Raw genomic sequence first — 12,806 nt, 5'->3', positions numbered from 1 at the left:
ACTTGCTGAACGAACGAACGAACGAACGAACGTTTATGTTTACCTCACGATCAGTTATACTCCTCTTCCTGCGGTTTACAGCCAGACACTCAACACTGACATCCTCTATTGAGCAGGAACTGGATGTGGCACAAGTCGTACTTGAGAAGAATGTAGTACTGTTGATGAGTGGTAGGAATGTACCCTGAAGCTGGTGTTTACCAGCTGCGTTGCCACAGCTGCTTGTGTAAAATCTCATGCTGGCTAGCAGACGCATCTCGCCTGGAATTCGTTTGACTAAAGACAATGGACGAACATAAATATTTTAAAGAACTTATATTTAATGAATTGTTTATTCGAAAACATATTTATGCTGTATGGCTCTACATCTACAAATCATGCTAACCATGTATCATCACTGTTTTTTTCTTTCTAAAGAGTTGTAATGTCACTTTTAATTGACAAAGGTTAAAAAAGTCTCAAAATGATATTGTTATTGTAACATAACCCAATCTAATACATCAATAACTGCTTGAACTATATGTTCAATTATCAATCTGATTTCAGTGCATTATATTCTTGGCAATAACAGTGGCAGGGCTGGTATAAATGACTGAATAAGTTGCAATTCGAGTGTAGGGTGTGAGCGTATCCTGCCCCACCAGTGGAATCAGTCACAAACACATGCATGGGCGAGTCAATTGTTCACTTGAATTAACATGGGAACATATGGTACATCGGACATCATTTTTGTCACTGATGCATCCTCCGCATTATCATAAAACTTTTTTGGAAGCTTTACTGAGGCTTTGAATGTTGTAACTTTGAACATTGAGCAAAAGTCGTATGCCGCTTTTTGAAACCTTTGTAGAAAGAACAAGCTCGTAGAAGAACATTTACCCGCAAAACAGCTGGAAAAAATACCTGTGCAATCTGGTACCAAACTGGTCGGCTGCCAGATGCCAGATGATGGTGAACAAGCAAACAGATCGAATTGTGCATTGCGTGGCCTGTCCCAGTCATCATCGCATGTCATTGTACAGATATCTCCAGCTGTTTGATGGTGGTCGCAGGTTAGAAAGCCATTGGTAGGCGACTTCAGGGGTTGACATTTTGGTTCTGCAGTAATATAATGAAATGAATATTGAACATAAGAGAACATTTTTGGTTGAAATACAGTAGATACCAAATGCCAAGTATAATGTGTATATGTTTTCATATCTCTATCAAAACAGAAAACAATCATTTTAAAAAGACAGATAAAAAGTAACAGTAGATTATTTATATATCACTGACTTAGGTCTTGTACATGTAGGCCTAGACGAGTTTACCGTAGCATGCTAAAGAATTGTTGTTAATTATTTCGTGTTTGACACCGAAGGGTTTTAGCATCCGGATACTGGTGGTTAAATACGGGAAATACTTGAAAGCCTGAGTGTTATCAATTTTCAAAATTTGCATATGTGCTTTAAGCGGGTCTAAACATGAAGCACAATGAAACTCCATCGTCATGATCAAATGGTTTTCATTCATTCACTTTGTACATGTTATCCCACATCTACGTAACGTGTCACAGTTCTATAATTTCAGGGTTTATGGGTTTTAGCAAACCCATTAGCTTGGTCGAATAAAAATAATATTAAGTTTGAAGATCGACATATATCTTGCATAATTTTCTATAATTATTTGTTTGGGGACAAATACGGCGTTTCATCGACCAGAGATTACTTACAATGCATCTGATCATTAAATATATGAAAGGTTAACAACTAAATGTATATTAACTTGCCTATTATTCTCTTTCTTTCAAATTCTTCAATATAAAACATAGGCGTATTTCATTTTCTGTAATGGGGCGGTCGGGTAGCCAAGTGGTTAAAACGTGCGCTCGTCACGCCGAAGACCCGGGTTCGATTCCCGATATGGGTACAATGTGTGAAGCCCATTTCTGGTGTCCCCCGCCGTGATATTGCTGGAATATTGCTAAAAGCGGCCTAAAACCATTCTCACTCACTCACTCATTCACTCACTCATTTTCTGTTTCTTTTGCCCCCTATCGGTCTAATGGTAAACAGAAAAGCATAAAGAGAGTTCCAACAATGACAAAACTTAATGAATGTTAAACTCACTGTGACAGGACGGCGAGGAACCAGTCGACAGGGCCCAGGACATTCGTGGTAGTAAGGCAGCATTTGTCTGACACTGTATGGAGCTTGATCCGTCAAGGACGTAGTCGTCAGTACAGCTGACGTCACACCGTGAGCCAAGGTCATACTGGTTGCTGCAGTCATAGCGCAGCCTCGGGTCGTTGTAGGGTGGAGTTGGACAGATCTGATCTGTACAGGAAAAGTCATATAACCCCGGTTATCCGGACGCTGCAGTAAATATTATTGTCTGGTTTCTTTTTTTGCAATTTCCAGCACGTTCAGTGAACGATATTTAGTAAAACTTGAGAACTTCTTTGTCTGCAAGGTTCCTTGTTATCACAAACCTTATAATCCTGTAGCCCTTTGGATCATACTTTGACCTTCTAAACATGTATAGGCTTTCTAATCATATATATACTTTCTTATCATATCAATAGACCTTCTGATCATATTTTGACGTTCTGATCATGTATAGATCTTCTAATCATATTTAGACGTTAATAATCATACATACATTTTCTAATCATATCTTAAAGTTATCATTTGTAGACCTCATCATATTTATACCTTCTAATCATATATAGACCTCATTATCATATATAGACTTTATCATATATATACCTTCTCATCACCTTCTTATACTACAGACACCTTCTAATCATAAAATGACCCTCTTATCATATATATATATACCTTCTCATCATATATTGACTCGTCAAAAATATACCTCCTCACCGTATATCGATCTTCTTATCATATATATATACCTTCTAATCATATATAGACCTTCTCATCAAATATACACCTTCTAATCATATAGTGAGTGAGTGAATTAAATGTTATTGTCACTTCGGCAATATTTCAGCCATATCGTGACGATCTAATCATCTATAGACCTTCTGATCATAAACAGGCCTTATATATACACCTTCTTATCACATGGACGTTCTAAGCATACACAGACTTACACATTCATGTGCTTTCTAATCATATATACACCTTCTTGGCATAATTATATATGCCTTCTAACATATGTGGATTTCCAGATGTCCGGACTTTGAGTGAGTGAGTGTGAGCTATAATAGTTATATTATAGTCATAATATTACTGCCTCAAAAACTTGCCTGAATATACATATTGCTCACTCACACTCACTCGCTCACTCGGGTATTCGTCGAACAAGGAAGTGGTGCTGACAAATCTAGAAACACAATCTGGGGTCATCTGGGGTTTCGAAACCACGATCATTTAACGGTTCTGGTGCAATATCGCAATGTTGATTCAGTCACTGCAAATCACATTTCAGTTATCAGACCTTGCAAAGTTAGCTTGCATTTTGCCAAGTCCCGATAAAATCAAATTTAACGGCATTTGAATGAAATAAGGCACCGCAACAATGAACAAAGACAGAAATCGGTGATAATCAGACACATTTTGTCTGTATTCAGGCCGCGAACCCATAAGAGTGAATGAATGTTGTTTTACGCATCTTTTCGCATCATTCCAGCACTATCACAGCGGTGGAACTTAGAAATGAGTTCCACGCACGATACGCATGTAGAGAAACGAACCCGGGTTTAGGCGTGACGAGCGAACGCTTTAGCCACAAGGCTACCCAAGACCATAATAGTAAGTGAATTATTTATAGATTTTCACAAGCATGCTCACAGTTGATAAGAACGCTGAATTCACATTCTGCCTCGTTTCCTGAAGAATCCACTGCTTTGTAATTGACGTCCGTCTTTCCAACGGGAAAGGGTGATCCTGAGAGTGGTCCCGCTGTTTGTGTGACTGAAACATTTCCCGAGTTGTCCGTCCCCAGTACATCGTCCCATGTCACTGTCGTCATGGCGACGGCGCTGACAGCGTACGCAACGATGTTTTCCATTGGGCAATTGCTAATTTTCGGCGGAGCTGTGTCTGAAGAGAAAATACCAAAGTAGGGATTAAAATGAAGATAAAATTCATTAAGAATTCAACAAAATTTATCCTAGTTTATCTTACCCCGTTTTCGCCATAATACAGCACGGTGGTACCAGAAATGAGTTTCACAAATTGTAAGGACGCCAAACGCTCGAACCACTTGAATATCCATTTGTCGATTTACGCGGATTAACAAAAATGCGGATTAAGGTGAGTGAGGAAATGCACACTGGTTTAATCCGCATTTAGCAGTATTCCCGCAATATCACGAGGGGGGAACCCGAAATGAGCTTCATACATTGTACCCAATTTGGGAATCGAAGCCGGGACGTCAGCCCGAAGGCTACATCATCGCACGCGGTAATAGAGTAGTGTTCCTTTGTATGAACATACTAGTCCCATCTTCCTGAGGCAAGAGAGTTAACTGACGATAAAAGTCCAGTTTCCACCCTTGCCGAACAAGACTGGTATTATGGAGTTACTTGGCTGGACTAACGAGTCTATGCATAGTCCAATCAAAATAAAGCGCCGAAATCGAAAGTCATGCAGATTTTGATCGATTGCAGGATTTGCAAAACATGTGCACCGCCAACTCGTTGTCAGCAGATATTTTTCAAATCTTTTCATGTTTTTAATCAAGGTACTCACGTGATTTGATGCATTTCGCGATGTAAGACCCGTTTTATCACAATATAGATCTTGATTATCCATCAGATCGTCCTGACTGGGCGCCACCATTTTGTGTGAAGCAAACGCAAGTGATACGAGAGGTGGAATCTGATTGGTCAATAGGAGAGGCCTAGAAGAGACATAACTGGTAATAGCCTAGTTCGGCAAGGGTGGAAACTGGACTTTTAAAGTCAGTTAACTCTCTTGCCTCGGGAAGATGACTAGTCCGGACTGATGCCGATTTACAGTGCCAGCTCACTGAGATACCATGCCGCAGTTTAACATGAATACCCCACTCAGGCACAGTATACTGACTCCGAGCCGACCAGTCCTTGTTTTAGCCCCTTAATGCCGAGCGCCATACAGGGTAACAGTAAGTACCATCTTGTAACGTCTTTTGGTATGACGCGGCCGGGGATCGGATCCCCGGGCGGATGCTCTACCACTAGACCACGGAGGCGGCCCCATTCTCGGGGAAGACGCTCTACCACTAGACCACGGAGGCGGTCCCACTCTCCTGGCGGACGCTCTACCACTAGACCAGGAAGGCGGTGCCACTCTCCGGGCGGAGGCTCTACCACTAGACCACGGAGGCGGTCCCACTCTCCTGGCGGACGCTCTACCACTAGACCAGGAAGGCGGTGCCACTCTCCGGGCGGAGGCTCTACCACTAGACCACGGAGGCGGTCCCACTCTCCGGGCGGACGCTCTACCACTAGACCACGGAGGCGGTCCCACTCTCCGAGCGGACGCTCTACCACTAAACCACGGAGGCGGTCCCACTCTCCGGGCGGACGCTCTACCACTAGACAAGGAAGGCGGTCCCACTCTCCGGGCGGACGCTCTACCACTAAACCACGGAGGCGGTGCCACTCTCCGGGCGGACGCTCTACCACTAGACCACGGAGGCGGTCCCACTCTCCGGGCGGACGCTCTACCACTAAACCACGGAGGCGGTCCCTCTCTCCGGGCGGACGCTCTACCACTAGACCACGGAGGCGGTCCCACTCTCCTGGCGGACGCTCTACCACTAGACCACGGAGGCGGTCCCACTCTCCGGACGGACGCTCTACCACTAGACCAGGAAGGCGGTCCTTCTCTCCGGGCAGACGCTCTACCGCTAGACCACGGAGGCGGTCCCACTCTCCGGGCGGACGCTCTACCGCTAGACCACGGAGGCGGTCCCACTCTCCGGGCGGACGCTCTACCGCTAGACCACGGAGGCGGTCCCTCTCTCCGGGCAGACGCTCTACCACTAGACAAGGAAGGCGGTCCATCTCTCCGGGCAGACGCTCTACCACTAGACCACGGAGGCGGTCCCACTCTCGGGGCAGATGCTCTACCACTAGACCACGGAGGCGTGACTACTGGAGGGTGACAATGGGGGCAAAGGTTACGAGTTTACAATCTCTTTTCGCTTACCTCTGCAGCTGGGTATTGGTAAATGCCAACTTCCGTTTTGAAGACAGAATGTTGATCTCGGAAGTGTCACAGCATGTCCAGCAGTCACGTTACATGTCAAGGAACAGAGACTGCCGTAGTTGTAGGTGTCAGTGCAGGAGAAGGTGTCAAGGTCGGGACAGGTCTTTGCTGAAAGCAGAACATATGTCATGGATCATTTTGTGAAGTCCAAATGGACGCACCCTTTTCGCGAACACCTGGTGTCATCAGTGATATTCTGTGATCGATATACTTTTCTCCGGCTTTTGCTTCTAAGTCCACTGGAATCAATTTCGATGGATGATCGATTCAGATTAGTCGCTGGTATTGACGACAATTTATATTTACTTTGATATAAAATTGAATAATACATTGCCCTATTTCCTGAAAAATGTGCATGGACTATACGATATAGTACCGATCCCAGGAAATTGTCAGTGGTTAACAAATGACAAATAAATGAAACATGGTTGAACAGGAGGAAACAGTTGTTCATGGTTTGTTTTGGTATAGCTCGTCCAAATACACTCATCAATTAACATGGAAGTGCTCGCCCAAACACACTCGTTGCTCTACCATTTGCGCATGTTCTTTTTTGTAAATCTCGTTTTTCATGCTCTGTATGTAACAGACCACGACGTTGAACAGCGTAACATGTTTGGTTGCTATTTATTCGTTGTGGGACGAAGACGTCCTTAGAGCTGCAGTCAGGAGATTGCTTTTGCTGATATTAGAATGAACTTCCATTATCTACTTTATAATAGAAAGTGGTCAATCAGTCACACTTTCGTTCAATATGCAGAAACATTGTCATTTTGGGGGGATTTATTCAGTTTTGCAAAGAAGGTTTGTCTCATTAAATGCCCGACATGATCTTTTTGACTTGTTTTTTATTTCACGGGGAATAAGAACTGTCTAATTCCTAATGGGTATATATGGTAAGATCTGCTATGTTCTGCTGATGTTGGTTCTAATCCTATATTCGTGACTCTTATTCCTTCGAGTAAAAGTGGTACACCTCTACGACCTGCCTCTCTTTAACCGTCACTCCACGGATTAAACCCAACTCACTCACTCACTCTACGACCTGCCTCTCTTTAACCGTCACTCCACGGATTAAACCCAACTCACTCACTCACTCTACGACCTGCCTCTCTTTAACCATCACTCCACGGATTAAACCCAGCTCACTCACTCACTCACTCTACGACCTGCCTCTCTTTAACCATCACTCCACGGATTAAACCCAACTCACTCACTCACTCACTCTACGACCTGCCTCTCTTTAACCATCACTCCACGGATTAAACCCAGCTCACTCACTCACTCACTCACTAACGGACTCACGTGTACATCTAGGAGCCTGATGGCACCATGCTCCTCCTTCTTCACACTTCAGCTGACTCGCTCCGTTGATGTCGTACCCGCTGTTGCAGGTGAACTGACACGTTGTTCCAAAGATGAAGTCGGTGCTGTTACAGACACGGTCAGCATGGGCAACTACTGGCACAGAACATGTGTGAACTAGAAAAGATAGAAAAAATAATACATTCCAGCGACATTGATTAGATTCTTCTCTGTCGGATATCACTTACCACAATGGACAAGGACAGTGTACAAGGACCCCTCCCACACTGCATATGGTAGCAGCCTACATTGGACAAAGAAACATTCCACACTGGACAAGGAAACGGCCTACAGTGGTCACGGAAACAGTCTACAGTGGATAAAGAAACAGTCAACAGGGGACAAAGAAACAGTCTACAGTGGATAAAGAAACAGTCAACAGTGGATAAAAAAACAGTCAACAGTGGACAAGGAAATAGTCGACACTGGACAAGGAAATAGTCGACACTGGACAAGGAAACAGTCAACAGGGGACAAAAGGTAACAGTCAACAGCGGACAAGAAAACAGTCTGCAGCGGACAAGGAAACAGTCAACAGGGGACAAGGTAACAGTCAACAGCGGACAAGAAAACAGTCTGCAGCGGACAAGGAAACAGTCAACAGGGGACAAGGTAACAGTCAACAGCGGACAAGAAAACAGTCTGCAGCGGACAAGGAAACAGTCAACAGGGGACAAGGAAACAGTCTACAGTGGACAAGGAAACAGTCAACAGCCGACAAGAAAACAGTCAACAGCCGACAAGAAAACAGTCAACAGGGGACGAGGAAACAGTTTACAGTGGACAAGGAAACGGCTTAGGTTCCTTCTTTCTGAAATGGTTGATTGTTGTTGAACATAGCACACAACAATACCCCAGTTAAACAACTGCCGACTGTAAATGCGGATTCTTGCTAGACCAGACATTCTGTTGTTAAATATCATCTGCCGTCGGGTACGATGGGCATCATGTCATCCAGACCAGAACACCCGAGGCATTTTATCGCTTCCACTGAGAAACTCAGGTTGATGGGGACCTATTCTGACAATACCTTTAGTTGTCAGCACGTAGAAGCTCAGGTTGATGGAGATCTATTCTGACAATACCTTTAGTTGGCAGCAATTGGCATAGTTCCTTCATATCGATGAAATGTCTGTTTTATCCACATACCTTTTACCTCGAATGTGATGTAACAGAAGCTTGACAAGCCGCTGTCATCTGTTGCTCTGTATACAAATGTTGTGAGTCCGATATCAAATACATCCCATGTCCAGACACAGCGACCACACTGCACGGCATGTAAATAGAAAACATCACAACACTGGCATGACAATGAATCATACACACTCATGTCCATACACACCAAAACACATCTAAACTATACTACACGGCATGTAAATAGAAAACATTACAACACTGGCATGACAATGAGTCATACACACTCATGTCCATACACACCAAAACACATCTAAACTATACTACACGGCATGTAAATAGAAAACATTACAACACTGGCATGACAATGCGTCATCTAAAGCTGCAACATAGTTGTGCCGTCCATACACACCAAAACACATCTAAACTATACTACACGGCATGTAAACAGAAAACATTACAACACTGGCATGACAATGAGTCATACACACTCATGTCCATACACACCAAAACACATCTAAACTATACTACACAGCATGTAAACAGAAAACATTACAACACTGGCATGACAATGAGTCATACACACTCATGTCCATACACACCAAAACACATCTAAACTATACTACACAGCATGTAAACAGAAAACATTACAACACTGGCATGACAATGAGTCATACACACTCATGTCCATACACACCAAAACACATCTAAACTATACTACACAGCATGTAAACAGAAAACATCACAACACTGGCATGACAATGAGTCATCTAAAGCTGCAACATAGTTGTGCCGTCCATACACACCAAAACACATCTAAACTATACTACACGGCATGTAAACAGAAAACATCACAACACTGGCATGACAATGCGTCATCTAAAGCTGCAACATAGTTGTGCCGTCCATACACACCAAAACACATCTAAACAGAAAACCTTACAACTAAAGACACATCGTAGATATTGTATTCATAATTAATTTTTCAGGTTTATTTAAAATAACTGTTGAAATTTGTGATCTTATGATGAACCTAATGTTCGATGCCATATGAAAACTAATTTGGCGTTTCAGAGAGCAAAAATTTGTTGTTTCATCTTTCATTCTTTCATAACGTGTACCGAGAATGCAGTTCGTTGTCTAACAACACTCAGTGATATCTAGCTATATAACGGCGACCTGGACCAGATAATCCAGTGATTGACAATGTGAGCAACGACCAAAACTGTCGGAACGATGACATGCAAACGACCCCTTCGCTGAGCATGACCACCCTATCCATTTGGTACCCTGTACGACAAACATTGGCTTAGAAATACTGACCTGACATTCTTTCCTTGACCATCATGTGCTGCAGGTGTGGTCCACTTGACACTAGCTGTTTTCCGACCCTCATTTGCATACATAGGTGTCTTTGGTGATGAGCATTTTGAAAATGTCGGAGAAATATTCCCTTTAGTAGCAAAATGACAGATAATGCATTCGTGAACTAGCAAATATACTTATCCACTTTATGATCTACCAAAACAGAAACTTGTGTTAAGTTATTGGAACAAATTACACCACTAGCCACCAAAGTTCAGCGAGGACCAGATACACTATGGGTAGTTTTGTTACCTAAATGTTATTGTTATTGCTTGACGCCAAAAAATCCCTGACGGGTTTATACTTATACATGTCTACAGCACATGCATCACGTGTCATCAGTGTCTTATCATAACAAGTTCATTTTCAAAACCTATACCTCGTAACAGGAGACAGAGCGTCACGCCCTGAAAGAGGGGTGTTCTTCTTCTGAAGGCCGATCAAAGATAACCTTAGGATCAGGTTTCGTTTTAAGGAAAATGAAAGTATTAACAATTCAATGGCCATCGACAATGCTTCTCCACCACACCATATCTTTATTGTCAAATAATACATTTTCTTCCTTAATGATTTTGAGAAAATAATGATAATATCATAATGATTGATTCTGATAACAAAAACTTAAAGTGACAAAACCCATTCCATAATCATAACATATAAAACTTTAACGCCAGAGAATACCCAGTCTCGATTAACTGCCGAAACAGATTCCAAACACATCAGTGGTGACACCGTGTGTTCGTTAAAAAGGTAAACATCTCCATAATAAATCTCTGCTGAAAGTAGAGTCCAGCGAAGCAATGAGGCAATGAAGCAATGAGGCAATGCAGGATGAAGTTCAACGCGTCAACTTTGCATTCGGAAAAGGGAAAGCGCAACTTACCTATTAGGCCCTCTTGTCCTTTCTGACAGAACAAGGAACATTCGCTGACGGAATCCTCCAGGAACCAGAAGGATCTTTTCTTCCTTCTTCTTCCTGTCAGAAGTAACAATGTTAAGCACTTAAAGCACCAAAAGGTGTCCGGTGTTAGAGTATTGTGGAGTACTAATTACCTATCTTCATCGTTGTGTGGGAATGTATGTGTGGCCTACCATGTAAACCATGAGTGTGAATAAAGTTGCGGATGTGAGGAGAAGACGAATTTTTCCTGACGAATGTGCAACTATGAAAAAAGACTTTTCTTATTTATTTTATTGTAGATATTTATAATTTACCTTCTTCACATGATGCATGTTTCCATGTCCCATTCATGCACCAAGCACACCTGTCAACATCCTTCTTGAGAGTGCAGACAGAGTATTGAGGCACACGATGTAACTCGGTACCTGAGACGTGCTTGTATCTTTCTGTTGGCGTTCTACACGTGCCCAGCAATGCATGCCGATCAGCAATAAGACATGATCTTCGATATTCATCTTCCATGTCCTGGATCTAAACGATATTAAGGACACCATTTACAAATATTTCCTTATCAGAGCTTGTTTCCAAACCCAACATTTACAATACTTATTTCAGATTGAAAAAGGACACAGATGTCCCTTTTGTCTGATCGCCGCATATTTCTATGTGGAGGTACTTGCCCTAGACATGTCATAATCATACGGTCGTGGGTTCGAATCTCAGATTTCGACGGATTGTTCTTGGTTAATTAGCACGATGGAAATGCAAGTAGCGTAAACATATGGTGGCATACGTGGTATTCCTGTCAAATATAGCTGACACGCCATGAGGCAACAGGCTCACTGAAACCCAAGTGCCTCACTCACTCTGTTTGGGCCGCCTCCGTGGTCTAGTGGTAGAGCGTCCGCCCGGAGTGCGGAAGGTCTGGGGTTCGATCCCCGGCCGCGTCATACCAAAATACGTTAAAATATGGTACTTGTTGTTACCCTGTCTGGCGCTCGGCATTAAGGGACTAAAACAAGGACTGGTCGGCTCGGAGTCAGTGTACTGTGTCTGAGTGGGGTATTCATGTTAAACTGAGGCATGGTATCTCAGTGAGCTAGCACTATAAATCGGCATCAGTCTTGACTAGTACAAGCAGCCACACACACACACACACGTGCATGTATGTCACTTTTAAGTGCAATAATCTCAGACGCGACGTTAAACCCCGTTTCATCACAAAGGAGAATATTGTCGGCTCCTGTGTAGTTTGGTCAGCGTACATTAACTTTATCATAGATGGAAGGTCCATAAAAGAAACATTTTACGCAGAAGGATATAGTGTAAAGATGGATATCCATGTATTTATTTCCTCTGTTCAACAACTCGACATGATCAAATTAATGAGAAAATTTCATGGGATGAATTAAACATCCTCGTTTAAGCAACCCTTAAACCGAGACTATTTTCCGTAAAGCTACTCTTACTTTAGACGATACTAGTTTGTTACCCGTATTGATTAAAAGGCAAACATCCAACGATTTCTTCAACAAATGTATCCCAGCGTGTAGTCATTATTAGGTATTTAATCACGTGCTGCTTGGCGTCTTTGGGGGTATGCCTTCCTTCAATTATCCCCGATTTGTTCCGAAGGTATCCGAATACAACAAGGTGGCCCAGTCGCTTAAGGCGCCGCGATTCGCTGTGCAGAGTTGTGTCCCTTGGGCACGCCAGAATCCTTTGATTGTGGGTTCGAATTCTTGTTCGCCCCGATTATGTTTCTAGGTTTGTCAGCACCATACCCGTGCTCGTGGGTTTCACCGAAGTGGTAAACGTCCCACATTAAGCTGACACGCCGC

General features: G+C 43.0%; 1 protein-coding gene across 1 annotated transcript in view; it reads right to left on the bottom strand.

The window, feature by feature from the left end:
- LOC124119107 (sushi, von Willebrand factor type A, EGF and pentraxin domain-containing protein 1-like) overlaps window positions 1–10,105 on the bottom strand; it is a 35,709-nt gene extending 25,604 nt beyond the window's left edge. The window contains exons 1-8 of the mRNA XM_048389230.1: window positions 10,028–10,105; window positions 8,715–8,832; window positions 7,506–7,682; window positions 6,141–6,308; window positions 3,795–4,046; window positions 2,109–2,315; window positions 904–1,098; window positions 44–276 (exon numbers count right to left, since the gene is read on the bottom strand). Of these exons, the coding sequence (XP_048245187.1) occupies window positions 44–276; window positions 904–1,098; window positions 2,109–2,315; window positions 3,795–4,046; window positions 6,141–6,308; window positions 7,506–7,682; window positions 8,715–8,832; window positions 10,028–10,105 (1,428 nt within the window). The remainder of the gene's footprint in view (window positions 1–43; window positions 277–903; window positions 1,099–2,108; window positions 2,316–3,794; window positions 4,047–6,140; window positions 6,309–7,505; window positions 7,683–8,714; window positions 8,833–10,027) is intronic.
- Between the last annotated feature and the right edge of the window lie 2,701 nt (window positions 10,106–12,806).

This window comes from Haliotis rufescens, unplaced genomic scaffold, assembly GCF_023055435.1.
Source record: "Haliotis rufescens isolate VD_foot unplaced genomic scaffold, xgHalRufe1.0.p SCAF_8, whole genome shotgun sequence".
Taxonomy (NCBI): domain Eukaryota; kingdom Metazoa; phylum Mollusca; class Gastropoda; order Lepetellida; family Haliotidae; genus Haliotis; species Haliotis rufescens.
This window is presented reverse-complemented; position numbering and strand designations above follow the sequence as displayed.